General features: G+C 40.5%; 1 protein-coding gene across 5 annotated transcripts in view; it reads left to right on the top strand.

The window, feature by feature from the left end:
• eif4g1a (eukaryotic translation initiation factor 4 gamma, 1a) overlaps positions 1-18,738 on the top strand; it is a 74,044-nt gene that overhangs the window by 50,764 nt on the left and 4,542 nt on the right. For all 5 annotated transcript variants that reach the window (XM_061920378.1, XM_061920380.1, XM_061920379.1 and 2 more), the window contains 15 exons: positions 1,841-1,960; positions 2,069-2,473; positions 2,560-2,706; positions 2,786-3,022; positions 9,664-9,768; positions 9,872-10,150; positions 10,240-10,354; positions 10,433-10,529; positions 11,623-12,125; positions 14,976-15,094; positions 15,201-15,373; positions 15,459-15,584; positions 15,792-15,873; positions 15,952-16,050; positions 16,260-16,400. In XM_061920378.1, the coding sequence (XP_061776362.1) occupies positions 1,841-1,960; positions 2,069-2,473; positions 2,560-2,706; positions 2,786-3,022; positions 9,664-9,768; positions 9,872-10,150; positions 10,240-10,354; positions 10,433-10,529; positions 11,623-12,125; positions 14,976-15,094; positions 15,201-15,373; positions 15,459-15,584; positions 15,792-15,873; positions 15,952-16,050; positions 16,260-16,400 (2,748 nt within the window). The remainder of the gene's footprint in view (positions 1-1,840; positions 1,961-2,068; positions 2,474-2,559; positions 2,707-2,785; positions 3,023-9,663; positions 9,769-9,871; positions 10,151-10,239; positions 10,355-10,432; positions 10,530-11,622; positions 12,126-14,975; positions 15,095-15,200; positions 15,374-15,458; positions 15,585-15,791; positions 15,874-15,951; positions 16,051-16,259; positions 16,401-18,738) is intronic.

Here is an 18,738-nt window from a genome sequence, read left to right as displayed (position 1 = left end):
AACTCATACTTTGACTTAACAAGAGAAGTAAAGCGATTTCTGAGCTGCATAACCACCATCCAGTTAGATTTGGTATTTCTAGCCGTGGCCCAGGCATTCCCTTTTTTTTTTTTTTTTTTTTTTTTTTAGCAGATTGGACAGTTCAGAAGAGAACCAAGGATTATTTATGCCTTCCACTCTGAAATTATATAGGAGAGAATGTATGTTTATAATATTGATAAATGCATCACAAAAATATTTCCAAGCCAACTCAACATCCCTAAAAAGAGTGATCCTGGATTAATAAAAACAGCCATAAATCATGATAAAAAACTTGCTCAAAAAATTGCTTAAAATCATGTTTAAAATATGTTTGTGGCCTTACTTTTAGTAGCTTAGCTTGCCTAACAGTGGAGATAACAGTGGTCACTCAAATGATGGCAATTTGCAAAAAATCTCAATATCAGAGTATTGATGTGGAGAATTTCTTAAATATCTTAAAGAGAAGATTTCTCTGGACATTTATGGCTAATGGGTTTGGCTGCTAATTAGCTGTGTAAAATTAAGAGAGTGACAGGTTGAATTAAAACAATTAGAGACAGATGATGACCAGTCCCAATTCAGATCCCAAATAAGAATTAAAATTAAAAATTAATTATAAAATTCAGGGTTTTAGGCAGATTGTTCAGTGACAGTAGGGCCTCACTGCTTGCTGAGGGGAGGTCTGTAACAACCAACAATACTGATGAAATTGTGCTTAAGGAGTTCCACTTTTAAGTGCAAGTCATTTAAATTGTTTGCTGTGGGATACAGATAATAAATGAGCAGCAATATGTTTGTTGTACATACATTGCAATTCCGCCACCTTTTCTAGGACTGTCACTACGAAAAACATTATAGCCCTTAACTGCAATATTTTTATCCATTCTTAAGCCAGGTTTCAGACAGGACAAGTATGTCAGTTTCAGTAAATTTAGCCTAGATCGTCACTAGATAATGTTTGGTAAGTAGACTTCTAACATTAAGTGTAAAATGCCAAGCCTAGATCTAGTGGTACTCAAGGACCAGAGAGCTTGACCAGGGTTAGGTTGAATGTTTCCTGACATTAGGAGCAAAATAACAATAAAACAAAACAATTAAAACCTGGGCTGCAGTTTCACCCGTGAATGGGGTAAGAGGCACAATGCAGAGTAAACATTTGTGTTGTGACGAGCCTGACTTTCGCGACGGTGGACAGTGACGGTCACACACACACAGGAACACAAGCATATTCACACGTACACACACACATTCATTAACACAAACATTATCGTAATAGATAAAGGCGGATTGTCGCGTGGAGGATTATACCAAGCATCGTTGCTTCCCTACTTTTTACTACTGCGGTATCTTTTAACAGAAGTTTCCGCCATGTTTGATCAAGGTAATATATGCCAACAGCTGATCACCGTGATCAAACTCAAATCAATGACGATCATATAATCGCCCAGCCCCAGTACAGGTTTATTTTGTTTGGTACGAGGTTGAGTGTAATTTTCTCATTGTTAAATTAGAGGAAGGGTGCCCTAAAGTGTGAAGAGGAATTATTTAATTGGGATTAATTTATGTGCATTAAGTAAAACTGGTAATGTTATTTAAAAAAAAAAACACCTCCTTTTTATGTTTTCCAGCTGATTAACAGGTCCATCCTGTATCCTATTTTGCGTTATCAAAAAATAACAGTAGTAATTACAATACAGTGCCAACACCGCTGTTTAGTGTGCTGTTAAGTCATACATGTTTTGTGAAAAACTAATGCTTTTATTTTTAATTATCTGACTAAAGTTGTTTGTTTTGATTGACTTGATTTCTTTCATTTCAGGTGAACAAGACTCCACTGCGACCTGCTGACCCAGTTCGAATGATGAATGTTGGCCCTGATTTTACCCCGTCATATTTGGGTAACCTGGGGAGCAGATCAGTTGGAGGACTGCGTGGACCAGTAAGTTCTGTTTTGCACTTTGCGCACATTCTAGAGGAGTGTGTTCACTTTCTATATGCACTCCAACTAGATAGCAAATGTTATAAAAAATATTTTCCTTCCCATTAGCCCCCTGGGCCTAGGCGATCCCAGCAGGGTCAGCGTAAAGAACCTCGTAAAATCATCACCAGCATGTCCTTTAGTGATGACGTGCAGCTCAACAAGGCAGAGAAGGCTTGGAAGCCATCTGCAAAAAAGCCCAGTAGGGGCCGTGATGAGGAAACTGCTGCAGCAACCACCACAGAGGAAGAGTCTCCTGAGCAAGCTGAAACAAAGGAGATTTTGAAACGTCTGCGCAGTATCCTCAACAAACTGACACCACAGAAGTTTCAGGAGCTGATGAAACAAGTGGGGGAGTTGGCCATCGACTCGGAGGAGAGGCTGAAGGGAGCGATTGACCTCATCTTTGAGAAAGCCATCTCAGAGCCCAGTTTTTCTGTAGCCTACGCCAAAATGTGCCACTGCCTTTTGGGAGTAAGTCAAGGTTTTATCGTATGACTGATACTTCTTCCACATGTTGTATTCACTAAGTGTTAATCAATTAAAATTATTTGTTTCAGTTAAAAGTCCCCGTCTCAGACAAGCCTGGAGCTACTGTGACTTTCCGCAAATTGCTTATTAACCGCTGCCAGAAAGAGTTTGAGAAGGACCAGGATGATGATGAATTCTTGGAGAAAAAGCATAAAGAAATGGAGGCTTCCAAAGATGTAAAAATATAATAGCATTTACCCACACCATTCTAGCAACTGTATGGCCGTGCTGATACCCATTCGTGCCGTCTCACAGGAGGAAGAGCGCGAACGCCTGCGTGTGGAGTGGGTGGACGCCAGGGACAAGTTCCGGCGCCGCTCGCTGGGCAATATCAAGTTCATTGGTGAACTTTTCAAGCTGAAGATGCTGACGGAGGCCATAATGCGCGACTGTGTTGTGAAACTACTGAAAAATCATGATGAGGAGTCTTTGGAGTGTCTCTGTAGACTGCTCTCCACCATTGGCAAGGACCTGGACTTTGAGAAAGCCAAGGTATCGAAGCAGCAACACACACACACTAACTCAGATGGGTGTTTGTACTTGGAAGTGTTGTCCCGGTCTGATATCAGCAAAAAAACAAGAATCTGATTATATCAATTTGCATCGGAAATCTCTGATGTAAGTGCTCCAGTACAAGCAGTCCTGCAGTGCATTTACAGTTTGTTTTTTCAATTGCTAAGAAGCGCTTAACTATGCATACCTCAGTTACTTTTTCTAAATTCTTAACACAGACTCACACCTTCTAAACAGAATTGGCCAAATTGATAATTTTCATTGTATTTATCAAAATTTTAAACATTTTGTTAAATATAGATTGATTTGCAACACTAAATTGGCCCTAGTGTGTTAATCCGCCCGAATGCAGCTCAGATAGGCTCCAGCACCCCCCGCGACCCCAAAAGGGACAAGTGGTAGAAATGGATGGATTGATGAATATACTAACTGTGCATTTCAAAATTAAACACATCTTTTTCTGCACACACCGACTTTACTGGAACACTCAAAATCTGACTCAGAATGAAAATATACTGTCAAAGAATACTTGTTTTCACTTCTCAAGGTACATGCAGTCAATCAAAGTACACCAGGTTTCAAAATACTCGCAATTGTTGACATTGCAAAAAATGTTCAGAAAATTTAGGCATTGTTCACTGACCGCGGAAAATCAGTCAGTATATGACGTGACCACCATTTGCCTCATGCAATGCAACACATCTCCTTCGCATAGAGTTGATCAGGTTGTTGATTGTGGCCTGCGGAATTGTCCACTCTTCATTGACTGTGCGAAGTTGCAGGATATTGGCGGGAACTCGCACACGCTGTAGTATACGCCAATCCACAGCATCCCATACATGCTCAATGGGTGACATTGTCTGGTGAGTATGCTGGCCATGCAAGAACTGGGATGTGTTCAGCTTCCAGGAATTTGGTACAGATTCCTGCAACATGGGGCCATACATTGGCTTGCTGCAATATGAGGTGATAGTCTCTGGTGAATGGCACAAAAATGGGCCTCAGGATGTGCAATCAAAATACCATCAATAAAATGCGCTTGCGTTCGTTGGTCCATATGTCCTAAACAGTGAAAATTGGGATTCATCAATGAAAAAAACTCTCTCCAGTGTGCCAGACGCCGTCGAATGTGAGCATTTGCCCACTCAAGTCTGTTACGGTGACAAACTGCTGTCAGGTCAAAACCCAGATGAGGACGACGAGCATATGGATAAGCTTCCCTGAGACAGTTTCTCACAGTTTGTGCAGAAAGGTTTTGGTTATGTAAACCCAATTATTGCCGCAGTTAGACATTGATGGAGGTGCACCTACTATATACCTAGTGGTTAGAGTGTCCTCCCTGAGATAGGTAGGTTGTGAGTTCAAATCCAGGCCGAGTCATACCAAAGACTATAAAAATGGGACCCATTACCTCCCTGCTTGGCACTCAGCATTAAGGGTTGGAATTGAGGGTTAAATCACCATAAATGATTCCCGGGCGCGGCACCGCTGCTGCCCACTGCTCCCCTCACCTCCCAGGGGGTGATCAAGGGTGCAAATGCAGAGAATAATTTTGCCACATTTAGTGTGTGTGTGACAATCATTGGTACTTTAACTTAATATGTGGAGTACCTGTGCTTGGGTGGTTACATGTGGGCTGTAGTTGTGAGGCCGGTTAGATGTACTGCTAAATGCTCTGAAACGCTTTTGGAGACTGTTTATAGTAGAGAAATGAACTTTAAAATGACAGGAAACAGCTCCTGTGGACATTCTAGCAGTCAGCATTTCAACTGCACGCTCCCTCAAAACTTGCAACATCTTCGGCATTGTGCTGTGTGATAAAACTGCACGTTTCAGAGTGGCCTTTTATCGTGGCCAGCCTAGTCATGCAATAATCATGTTTAATCAACATCTTGATTTGCCACACTTGTGAAGTGGGATTGATTATCTTGGCAAAGAAGAAATGCTCACTAACACAGATTTAGGAAGATTGATGAACAATATTTCAGAGGAATAGGTCTTTTGTGTATATAGTAAAATGTTAAGGTCTTTCCTTTCAACTCTTGAAAAATGGGAGCAAAATACAAGTGTTGCGTTTATATTTTTGTTTGTTGTATCTACAGACATGGTTTTAAGGCGGAACATTATCACCAGACCTATGTAAGCGTCAATATATACCTTAATATTGCAGAAAAAAGACCATGTGTTTTTTTAACCAATTTCCGAACTCTAAAAGGTTGAATTTGGCGATTTAAACGCCTTTCAATTGTTCGCTGTCGGAGCAATGACCTTTCACCCGTGACGTCACAACAGGAAGCAATCCGCCATTTTCTCAAACACATTACACACACCAAGTCAAATCAGCTGTTATTTTCCGTTTTTTCGACTGTTTTCCGTACCTTGGAGACATCATGTCTCGTCTGTGTGTTGTCAGAGGGTGTAACATTACCAACAGAGACAGATTCAAGTTGACTTACGTGGAGTGTGCTAATCAGACATATCAATGGTCACGGCATGCTAATTGATGCTAACATGTTATTTAGGCTAGCTGTATGTACATATTGCATCATTATGCCTCATTTAACCAAGTTACAGCGGAACATTGGCAGATTTTAACAAGTAGATTGATAAGTCTGACAAGAGGACAATATTACAGCAAAATGTGTGTGCTCCGCTGCTGTGTCTCTGTCAAGTGCCAGACTGCCAGCAATCAACGAGAAGGTGGAACAATCCATAAGTTAATGCTATTGATACCGAGAAATATACGAGTGATACTAGTGATTTGATCGATATTTGTTTTGGTTTTGTTTTTCAAAATTATTTTTTGCAAATGTTCAAAACAACTCAATGAATAAGTCTGGACACAGGAGGACTTTGACTTTATATTAAACAATTTTATGGAATAAAATTTATTAATTTTACAGTTTAAATATCTAGTTGATTTTCTTACAATGCCTTTGGGTTTTTCAGCTGATTATAATTTTGATTAAAAAGCAAAAAGTAAGGTTGTTTTATTGTTCCTTTTTAGATCACATAGTCAGTATTTCTCACTATAAACACCTAATATACTTTACAGTTAATACAAGGATGGTATCAGTTGATTTCCCTCTCTTTTGTATCCAGGAACCAAACAATGTACATTCAAAGTTCCGAAATACAAGAAAAATGTATTTGGGGAAATTCTTTTGAAAAAATTGTTGCATCTTACACTAAAGAACAATTTATTCCAAAAATAAAATACATCTACAGATTAATGTGAAAATAAATAATCGTTTGATGCAGCCCTAAACATCTGAATGTCCTGAATGTGAGCACACATGGTTGGTCTTTTCCTGAATTTTAGTGAAATATTTTACAAAGGTAATCATGGTAGGTTACTAGGAACTAGGGATTCATTGATTATAGATGTTGACGGCATGATTATAGTCTAAGATTTAAGGGTCGCCAACCCGTTGATTGCAATCCACCTTTCGATCTTTGGCACCCTACTGATTGCGAAAGTACTTATAAAAAATAAAAATAAAATAAAATAAGTTCAACTTGTCCAGGGTGTACCCCGCCTTATGCCCGATTGTAGCTAAGATAGGCGTCAACGCCCCCCCGCGACCCCAAAAGGGAATAAGCGGTAGACAATGGCATTAGTGACACCCCCATTTGGAGAGTAGCCAACAGGCACGCATTTTAACCTCTGAACACGCCCGCATGCCTCACCTCTCTTGAGCCTCTTATCTCACAGCTCTCGACACCCTTACCCCCCCAAGTAGCTCATTGGACATGTTCTAGCATCCTACATCAAACAACTCTTCCCTCAACCACTACCATCATCACTCGCCTGCAACAGGAAGCTAACAAGTCAAATAATAGGGATTGTGAACATTGCTCCAAAGTACGGATTTTGTTGATTTTTACATGCGAAAGTAAACAATGACATGTGCAAAGGCAGTAAAATATGTTTAAATAAATAAATTGGCAGCTAAAGAAGGACTTCCATGTTTATCCGCTCTATATCAACAGGACACATTACAAAAAACACCAACAAAAATTGGGAAACAATTAAAAAGGCCAAGCACAATGAGGAAAAAGCCAAAATGTTGACATCAGCCAATAATAACAGAAAGTTTTGTCATTTAACCTTCCTCTTGTGTTAGCTTTCTTTCTGTTACCATCTCTTATGTTAACGGGTCGGTTTTGACCCATGTCTTAAATCAGCTGTAAAATAAACTAAAAACAATTATCTATCATCCAATTTGTTTCTCATCTCTTGGTTACCTTGTTGGGTTTCCTTATCCATGAAAATATTGGTTTTAATATTTTTGGTGTGGGCCATTGGGCCTTTTTTTTGTCAGTATACCCCTCGATTTCAATTGAAAAAAATGGTCAAACGAACCTCAAGAGAATCATATAAATAAAAAAAAGGTTGTTGTGTTACCTGACCATTACTGAGGGGTATTAGAACACATATCTTAAATAAATTTGTTTTATTTATTTTTTCATATGGGTCAATTTCGACCCATATATATTTACTTCAAGAAAAAGGCTAAAAAATATTTTTTCAGCAACAGAACTTCAACATCAAGCAAATAACAACTAATCAAGCAAATCAAACCAATCGAAATAGAGTACTAGTTCCAAAACTAATAAAAAACTAAATCAGAGTAAAAGTCTCTGTGTGCAAGAACTTGCATGTGTATGTGTGTGTGTTTACATGCAAGAGTGGCAAAAAGTGACACTTTTAGTGTGTTCTTTGCAGAGATATTTCTTACAGTTGAAGCACAATACGTTTGTCTTTCTGTCCTGACTGCTTGGGCAGACCTGACACCTCTTTCTTTGAGAACCAGGTGGCCTGAGAGGAGTTGTGGCGCTGGCTGTTTTGGTTGGTGTTGAGGCAGAGCTGGTTGAGGAGAATGCTGGCGCGGATGCTCTGTGTTGCTGATGAAGTGGACAGAGTGCTAGGCAAGCTCTGCAGCTGTCTGACCAAGGCTGTAGTGTCTGGGTCTCAGGGCACCCGCACCCTTTGCTCAATGTGTGGCTTGACAAGGGAATTTTCCGCTCCTCAAGAAACATTCTCTCGCTTGTTTTTTTGGTTGAGTTTCACCCTTGGTAGATGTGGGTCCACAGCACAAATGCATGACATGCAGACATATCGAGGATGTTGTAAAACACAACCATTGGCCATCTCCTGGTCATTCGCTGGCAAGTGTAAGTGGCAGTCAGCTTGTCCAGGTTGTCCACTCCTCCTTTGTTCTTGTTATAGTTGAGGAAAATTGTGGGCTTTTTGTCACTTCCTGATGCATCTTTGTGAAGAGTAGACATAAGTATCACATTTTTTTTTGGACAATATGAGACAACAGTGGTGGTGTCTGTAAAAGCAAACTTTGAGGAGGAGCCCTGTCCTTCACCTTGAACATTTCAGCATGCAGCACAGGTTTATTTTTCTTCACTGTGCCCACCATGGTAACTATCCTCCTGAAAAGTTATTGTCCTTCTTCTCACCACCGGTGGCCTCCTCATCAGACTCATCAGATGTGTCTGTGTCTTCTGGATAACACTCCACATTGTCTTCCTCCTCAGAAACCTGTTCATCAGTATCACTATGTTGCTCTGTGTCCTCTACCTCATTTTCACCAAAAATATTATCCAGAACTTCTCTCACTGTAAATCTTTTTTTCATTTTTGCATGCTGGAAATTAGAGATGTGCACTCTGCAAGTCACCAACTCTATACTGAATTGACCTCAAATGTCTGGACATGCCCGTCTTTGTTTTTTTTGTACTGGATAACAAGGTAAAATGAGAATCCCCTAAAGCTCACATGATTGGGAGAGGAGCTGGCCGTCAGTGTGTTCAGTTTTGGCTCTACTTATTGCTTTTTAGTCTTATTTTTATAACTGGGTCGAAACCGACCCTAACACCATGGTCATGATTTCAACCAGAGCATTTTCTAATTTAGTGAAACAAAAAAAACAAGTTTTATTTTGTTGAAATAGAGGTTCCTGACAAAGTCAAAAAGCCTTGATTCATAAAAATAAATGTATGTGGTTCTTTTATGCATTTAAAAACGAAAACGGGTCGGTGCCGACCCTAACACAAGACGAAGGTTAAAAATGACAAAAAATATATATATATACATGCAGAGTTAGATAGATAAATAGTACTAGATAGATAGTAGATAGTACTATTATATAGTTGACGCAGGGGTAGATTTTGCTTTGGGTAGAGATTTTAGGCTCAAAGGTTGGTGACCACCAGTCCAAGTAATAATCATGGTTTCACGATTATAATGCATTGATTAATTTTCCAACAAAAAAATTATAAAATCACATATTCAGTTTGTGTTATTTGTTACTGTTGTAAATAACAGTAAGTAAATACAATAACGATACACTATTTTAAAGATAAAGAAAAAGTATTACTAAAAATACATTATTAATAAAAGTCTAAGATTGAGTCCTCCAGCACTTTTAAAAAATTGGAAATGTTGTGCCAATCCTTAACCATACATCGTATTACTGAACATTTTTCAGAATATTCTTCAGTCTCTGCGATCAATGGTCTGTGAGAATGTGCAAGTGACCTGTAAATAACACTTCTGGCTTATTTAGTTTACTTACATGACTTGTTGGTTGTCTTTGTCTATTTTAGGGTCTCATGGATCAGTATTTTAATCAAATGGATAAGATCATCAAAGAGAGAAAGACTTCATCAAGAATCCGCTTCATGCTGCAAGATGTTTTGGACCTCAGAAAGGTAAATGTTCAAGCTTATGGAACAGCACATTGACACGAAGACATAAGAATGGAGACTTTTGTCGAGTACATCTTAACAAAACCTGTTTTTATAACTGCTGCAGAGTAACTGGGTGCCTCGTAGAGGAGACCAGGGTCCTAAAACTATCGACCAGATCCATAAGGAGGCGGAAATGGAAGAGCGCAGAGAACAGTTCAAAGTCCAGCAGCAGCTCATGTCAAAAAAAGAGGCAGGGGGGGGCAGGTTGGGTGGTAACATGGGTGGTCGAGGCCCTCACACACCAGGAGGTGGTCGAGGCAGCCAACCTCAGGATGAGGGCTGGAACACAGTGCCCATCACCAAAAATCGCACTATTGACACACACCGCCTCAAGATAACACAGGTGAAATTGCAAGCTGATGTTAAAAAACGGTGAACATTTTTATTTCGTCCACCTGATAACCAACCGTGCTTGCTTTTTTCCCCCCGTAGGCTGACCCTACAGAGATCAACAATCAGCGGCTAGCGCCACTGGGGAGAAGCACATGGGGCAGCTGGGGAAAAGGCAGCAGCGGGGGAACAGGAGCTAAGCCAAGTGGAGACCAGGGTAAAACACTGCCTTCAAAAAGGACGTTAGTCATTTTAACTATAGGGATTCTTAACACGTTCCTCTCCTCATGATTAGACCCTGGCCGCCCAGCTACCAGCACTGTCAACCGCTACTTTGCCTTGCAGCAGCCCAGCTCTTTGTCATCAGACTCTGATCGAAGAGATCATCAGAGGTCAGCAAATCTTATCGTCATCTAGGGATGTAACGGTACACAAAAATTTCGGTTCGGTACTTACCTCGGTTTAGAGGTCATGGTTTGGTTCATTTTCGGTACAGTATGAAAACAACAAAATATACATTTTTTGGTTATTTATTTACCAAATTTGTAAACAATGGCTTTATCCTTTTAACACTAAAATAATTTTGCCCACGTTAATCCACATTAAACGGCCTCAAATTGTTACTTAGATTAAATAAAATGACAACTTTTCTTCTATATATAAAAAGTGCAACATTAAATAGTTTCAATTCAACTCATCATCCTTAATTTATTACAGCATTTGGGAAGCCTGTAGTAGATTTTTATTATGTAAATGTTATATTTTTGTCAACATGTGATAGCAGGGACCCTACCATTCAAAACTAAGATGCTACATCACAAATGATTAATGTAACTATTGCTGAAAAAATAGTACAAAAGCAATAGGAGAGACTATTCGTCCCTAAACACCATGGAGTTCAAGTGAAATAACAGACAGACAGGGCTTTGCTGCCCCTAACACACACATGCACACACAGCAAAATGAGCTAACGTTACGCTAAAACTAATTAGCCTTCACCTCAAGCCAGGACTGCGAGCGAGCTTAGCTGAAGTTTAAGTTTCTAGAATGTCAACGGGCTCATAGTGATGTTACTAGTAGTTTGGAGGTGTTTATTTTTTTGGGGGGGAGAGTACGCTGCTTTATGCTCCCCTGCTAAAAACCTGTCTGCTCGACACTGAAGCATTGACTACATGCGCTCTGAATACGCACTGCTGATTGGTTATTATCGCTTTGTATGTAAACCAATCAGATGGTTGCGTGGGTGGGACAATGCTGGGTGCTGAGTGAGGCAGAAGAAGCAAAGCAGCTTGTTAAGACTTAAGCTTGTTCGTTACACCCCTGTACCGAACCGAAACCCCCGTACCGAAACGGTTCAATACAAATACACGTACCGTTACACCCCTATCGTCATTCTTTGTATCCAAAAATGAAAGTCACTCATATCACTGTTCTAAGATTTGAAGAAACATAACAAACATGGCCCTTTTGTCCCCCAACTGTCAGGTCGAGCTCCAGCCGTGAGCGAGGTGGCGAGAGGGACAAAGCGGACCGTGACAAGGATCGCTTTGAGCGTTTTGATCGTGACGACAGAAGCAACCTTAGCCCAATTACCAAGAGGAGCTTCAGCAAAGAAACGGTGGAGCGTGGTGGAAGGGGCAGTGAAAGCCGGGCCGCCAACGAATCTGTGCGCCGTGTGGCCAGCATGACGGACAGCCGGGACCGGGGCAGCCGGGACCGGGCGAGCAGGGGAAGCCGGGACCGGGCGAGCAGGGGAAGCCGGGACCGGTCCAGCCGGGAAAGCCGGGACCGGGCGAGCCGCGAAAGCCGGGACCGGGCGAGCCAGGGAAGCCGGGACCGGGCGAGCCAGGGAAGCCGGGACCGGGCGAGCCAGGGAAGCCGGGACCGGGCGAGCCGCGAAAGCCGGGACCGGGCGAGCCAGGGAAGCCGGGACCGGTCCAGCCGTGACCGGGGAAGCCGGGACAGACGCCCGAGCAAAGACCTACCAGGTACTAACTTGGAATTGTATTTACATTTTGATGGAGTTAAAGCAGTAAATTGATTTGAAAAGATTTGTCAAAAATAAGGAACAAGTGATTATATTTTTGGGTAATATGGATTATTTGTAAAATGTTATCTTATTTATTTTATGAGGCTGAACTTTTCAGTGTGTATGCTAGCGTCCACTATAGACCAAATGCACCCTTAGTGCTGTGAATGATGCAAAAAGTGAACTCATTTCCACCCTGTATATATATATATATATGGCTTCACGGTGGCAGGGGGGTTAGTGCGTCTGCCTCACAATACGAAGGTCCTGCAGTCCTGGGTTCAAATCCAGGCTCGGGATCTTTCTGTGTGGAGTTTGCATGTTCTCCCCGTGAATGCGTGGGTTCCCTCCGGGTACTCCGGCTTCCTCCCACCTCCAAAGACATGCACCTGGGGATAGGTTGATTGGCAACGCTAAATTGGCCCTAGTGTGTGAGTGTGAATGTTGTCTGTCTATCTGTGTTGGCCCTGCGATGAGGTGGCGACTTGTCCAGGGTGTACCCTGCCTTCCGCCCGATTGTAGCTGAGATAGCCCCCAGCGCCCCCCGCGACCCCGAAAGGGAATAAGCGGTAGAAAATGGATGGATATATATATGTATATACATGTATATATATATATATATATATATATGTGTGTATATATATATATATATATATATATATATATATATGTGTGTATATATATATATATATATATATATATATATATGTGTGTATATATATATATATATATATATATATATATATATATATATATATATATATATATATATATATAGGGTTCCCTCAATCATCAGGAAAATCTCCTGATGATTGAGGGAACCCCTCATGAAACAGATCTGTAGAGATGAAGTAGTCTTGTGATTTTTTCCCACACCTACATATATATATATATATATATATATATATATATATATATATAGGGGCAAAAAAGTATTGAGTCAGCCACCGATTGTGCAAGTTCTTCCACTTAAAATGATGAAAGAGGTCTGTAATTTTCATCATAGGTACACTTCAACTGTGAGAGACAGAATGTGAAAAAAAATCCAGGAATTCACATTGTAGGAATTCTAAAGAATTTATTTGTAAATTATGGTCGAAAATAAGTATTTGGTCACTTCCAACAAGGAAGATCTCTGGCTCTCACAGACCTGTAACTTCTTCTTTAAGAAGCTCTTCTGTCCTCCACTCGTTACCTGTGTTAATGTATTAATAAATATGTGTGTGTGTGTGTGTGTATATATATATATACATCTGTGTGTGTATATACATGTATACAGTATGTGTGTATATACAGGACTGTCTCAGAAAATTTGAATATTGTGATAAAGTCCTTTATTTTCTGTAATGCAACTAAAAACCTTAAAATGTCATACATTCTGGATTCATTACACATCACCTGAAATATTGCAAGCCTTTTATTTTATTTTTGCTGATTATGGCATACAGCTTAATACAACTCAAAAATACTATCTAAAAACATTTGAATATTTCCTCAGACCAAGTAAAAAAAAAAGATTTATAACAACAAAACAAAATCAAACATTTGAAAATGTCAATTAATGCACTCAGTACTTGGTTGGGAATACTTTTGCACGGATTACTGCATCAATGCGGCGTGGCATGGAGGCAATCGGCCTGTGGCATTGCTGAGGTGTTATGTATGACCAGGTTGCTTCAATAGCGGCCTTCAGCTCATTTGCATTATTGGGTCTGGTGTCTTTCAGCTTCTTCTTCACAATACCCCACAAATTATCCATGGGGTTTAGGTCAGGGGAGTTGGCAGGCCAATCAAGGACAGTAATGTCATGGTCAGTACACCAGTTACTGCTGGTTTTGGCACTGTGAGCAGGTGCCAGATCATGCTGGAAAATTAAATCGTCATCTCCATAAAGCTTTACAACAGATGGAACCATGTACACAGCTGCATTGACTCTGGACTTGATGAAACACAGTGGACCAAAACCAGCAGCTAACATGGCTCCCCAAACCATTGCTGACTGAGGGAACTTCTGTTTTCTAGAGTTCAGGAGTGGTTTGACCATGGGAATACGGGTATTGAAGCTGTATCTATTGAAAAGCTCTATGGAGATGATGATTTCATTTTCCAGCATGATCTGGCACCTGTCCACAGTGCCAAAACCACCAGTAACTGGTGTACTGACCATGGCATTACTGTCCTCCATTGGCCTGCCAACTCCCCTGACCTGAACCTCATAGAGAATTTGTGAGTTATTGTGAAGAAGAAGCTGAAAGACACCAGGCCAAATAATGCAAATGAGCTAAATGCTGCTATTGAAGCATCCTGGGAATCCATAACACCTAAGCAATGCCACAGGTCGATTGCCTCCGTGCCACGCCGTATTGATGCAGTAATCCGTGCAAAAGGATTCCCAACCAAGTACTGAGTGCATTAATTGACATTTTCAAATGTTTGATTTTGTTTTGCTGTTATAAATCTTTTTTTTTTTTACTTGGTCTGAGGAAATATTCTAATTTTTTGAGATAAGATTTTTGAGTTTTCTTAAACTGTATGCCATATTCTGCAATATTAAAATAATAAAAGGCTTGCAATATTTCAGTTGATGTGTAATGAATCCAGAATGTGTGACATTTTCATGTTTTTAGTTACATTACAGAAAATGAAGGACTTTATCACAATATTCTAATTTTCTGAGACAGTCCTGTGTGTATATATATATATATATATATATAATGTTGTATTTGTATCCCTAATTTACTGTATTGTCTGTTTATGTGGCTAGTATCCAAAGTGTTTAGTCTGAATTTTACTATTTTACATCCTGCAGTGAAGCATGAGAGTGCTCCCGCAGCTCCTACTCTCCCTAAATCCACCTTGACAGAAGAGGAGGTGGAGAAGAAGTCCATCGCCATCATTGAAGAGTACCTCCACAACAAAGATTTGAAAGTAAAACGTGACACAACAATCAATTCTTTAAAAACATTTTTAGTTGCAGCTCAAGTAGGCCAACATCTCTACAACTCTCCTTTGCACTCCCACCCCCGCACTGTAGGATGCGCTTCTGTGTGTAGAAGAGCTCAACAGCACCGCCCTGCTTTTCGTGTTTGTGCGGAAGGGCGTGGAGTTCACACTTGAGCGCAGCACCAGCGCACGTGAACACTTGGGCACTTTGTTGCACAGACTAATTAAGGCGGGCACGTTACCTGTTGTGCAGTATTTCCAAGGGTAAAACCCAACAACGTTCTTAATCACACATTCTTGTTCTTTTTATGTCCCTCGGAGAGACTGATTTGTGTTTTCGCTGTCACAGGCTATTAGAGATCTTGGAAGATGCCGAAGAAATGGCCATAGACATACCTCACATCTGGCTGTACCTGGCTGAACTCATCAATCCAATGCTCCTTGAGGGTGGCATCCCGATGGGGCAGCTCTTCAGGTGTGCTAAGAACTGCTTATTTGTGATTTTTGTTTCATTATAGACAAATAATGGACTGTGCTCACCAACACTGTAAGGCAAATGTAGTTAACTTGACTGCACAAGCTTGTACTGATTATGGAATCCAACTTGTTACTGTGCTAATGTATTGAAACGCTTCAAACAGAGTAAGTGCAAAGCTTAATTTTTACTTAATTGCTCCTTCAGGGAGATCTCCAAGCCTCTCGTGCCTCTCGGTATGGCCGGCGTCCTGCTCGTGCACATCCTCCACCTTCAATGCAAGGGAATGGTATGTTCTCACATAGCAGCTTCAAGAACATATGTTGTTTTCCCCGACTTCACTTGATTGTTCCCTCTTTCAAACTAGACCCCTAGTAAGGTTGGCGCCATGTGGAAAGTGGCAGGGCTTAATTGGAGCGACTTCCTGTCCAAGAATGAAGACGTCAACAAGTTTGTCACTGATCAGGTTTGTGTCTCCTCAATTATTAAATAACCAAACATGAACTTAAGTGCTAAGGAGACAATTATTTTGCTTTTGTATTGTTTATTTTTGGTTGGTGTATTGTTTTTACATTTCAGTGGAACTTTCACTTAATGTGGAGTTCAAACCATCATGTGGCATTAATTCTCTTTGTTTTTTTTAATCCTTTATGCTATTTTTTTGTACTATTTTAGAAAGTGGAGTTTACAACAGGAGAGGAGGAAAAGTCCAAAGACAGCACTAAGATGCTGCTGAGTTGGGAGGAGATCAGGCAAGAGCTGGATCGCCTCCTTCGCGAGAAGGCCAGCGACCAGAGCATCAAAGACTGGTTAGAGGTGCGGCTTTATGCTATGTTGACACAAACTAAAACACACATTGAAAACAAACTGACTGGACTGCTTTTTTAGAGACATTTTAGTGATAAGTCATACTGTGCTTAAATTGGGCAGCACGGGGAAACAGGGGTTAGTGCGTGTTAGGGATGTCCCGATCCAGGTTTTTGCACTTCCAATTCGATACCGATGTTGTTTTTGCACTTCCGATCCGATACCGGCTGATACTGGCCTATCCGAGCATGTATTAAAGTTTATAGTTATTTAACCTACTTAGTTATCAGATTCATGTTGAAAATGGTTTTAGTACTCTTGATAACAACTAGCCAGCGGAATTAGGTGAGTTTGAATAATACACAATGGTTGGTAACAAGAAACTGACTTGTTTATTCAAGGATAAACACAAAATTGACAAAATTATACATGACAAACAGAAATGGCATCATTGAACAGTAAAAAAGTGAACAGTATAAAGTGCAAATAATGCTGTAAACATTATTAGAAAGCAAAACACACAAACAACCTGAGTGGGAAAAAATGTCTATAACTCAGCATCAATACTTGCTCTTAAACAAGTGTAAACTTCAAAAAAAAAAAATCTACACACTCCGTTCAATTTTTTGCCCCCCTGACTGCAGTCCAAGCATAATGGGGAGATTCTTTCTAACAAAGTAGCTGCCGAGGCTGTTGGTTGAGCTACCAGCCTCCATTCCTGGTGTTTGCCTTGCTGTCTCAGCCTCAGCAACACCTTATGTAGAGGGCATGGCCTTCAGTTCTTGTTCCATTTTCATCACCTCTACCTTTAGTGCCTCCTCTGCCTGATCCAGGTTGGTAGCATTAGTGAAGAACCTTAACATTTGGATAAAATGTAAAAATGATATTTATCAATTATTTTATATTGTTTCAGCCAGTCTCCACATATTAATGTTCAATGACAACAAGCAACACTCAAAATAGATCACAAATGATCAACAGTGACATTTATTTCCTCACCCATGATATAACTGAAGGAGAATAAGAATAATAACAATAATAATATTATAATAATTATAACAATAATATATTCTTTTCACCTTATATCTATGAAACATTAGGCTACTGAAATACTGACAAAGAAATAAATGCCAGCTGTAGAGTAAAATATTTTCAATATAGTACTGAAACTTATAACATGCTCAAATAATTATAAAGCACTTGTCTTTGTAGCGTGGATCTGGCATTGTTGCCACGGCATAGAGGGGTTCAGTTTCCACATGGTCAAAACGTGTGTGCACCGGATCGAGTAATGTGGCCTTCATGGTTTGAATCCCTCTGTGTTCTTCTCGCTCACTGTCTAGAAAGCATGTCGCACTAAACTCGGCTGTCAGCTCTTTGAATGGTTTAAGAATTGTTGCAGTTTTCTCTAGCAGCGACCATTGGTTGCCTGTTAATGTCGCTGGCAGATTGCTGTCGCGATGTTCATCTTTTTTGTTTTGGAGGGTAAAATACTCCCACACAACTGACATTTTTACCGTAACTTTTAATTCACATGGCCGTCCTAATGGTTAAGACACGGCTGGCAAATTGCTGTCGCTATGTTCATCTTTTTCGTTTTGGAGGGTAAAATAATCCCACACAGCTGACATTTTTACCGTAACTTTAATTCACATGGCCGTCTTAACGGTTAGGACACAGACCTGTGGATGTGTTGAAGGTGTGCTGGAAAATGCGGAACGGAGCTTAGGGAGCAGCAGAAGAGTGAAATGTATTATTTAAAGCGGTGCGTTGAAAAACACGGACCAGATTTTTATTTTTTTTAACTGGATCTGGATCGACATTTTCCCATGCCTTGCCGATATGCATTTTTTGGCAAATATCGGCAGCCGATCTGATCCAAATATCGGATCAAGGCAACCCTAGTGCGTGTGCCTCACAATACGAAGGTCCTGTTTGTATGTCCCGAGGTTCGGTGTTTGTATATTCTCCCCGTGGCTGCGTGGGTACCCCGCGGGTATTCCGGCTTCCTCCCACCTCCAAAGACACACACCTGCGGATACGTTAATTGGAAAAGCTAAAGTGGCGGCAGTTTGTGAATTTAAGTATGAATGTTGTATATGTGTTTTGGCCCTACGATGAGGTGACGACTTGTCTAGGGTGTACCTCTCGTGCCTCTCAGTATGGCCGGCGTCGTTTCCCCCACCCCCGCGACCCCGAGAGGGACAAGCAGTAGAAAATAGATGGATGGATGGATGGACTGCGCAAAAATTGCATAAAAATGTGTATTTTGATTAATAATTGATGGAATACTCCATACTAAAGCGTTAATTTAGACACCAGTTGTTTAAAAACATGGAGTGTTGTA

The sequence above is a fragment of the Nerophis ophidion genome, linkage group LG14 (assembly GCF_033978795.1).
Source record: "Nerophis ophidion isolate RoL-2023_Sa linkage group LG14, RoL_Noph_v1.0, whole genome shotgun sequence".
Lineage (NCBI taxonomy): Eukaryota > Metazoa > Chordata > Actinopteri > Syngnathiformes > Syngnathidae > Nerophis > Nerophis ophidion.
This window is presented reverse-complemented; position numbering and strand designations above follow the sequence as displayed.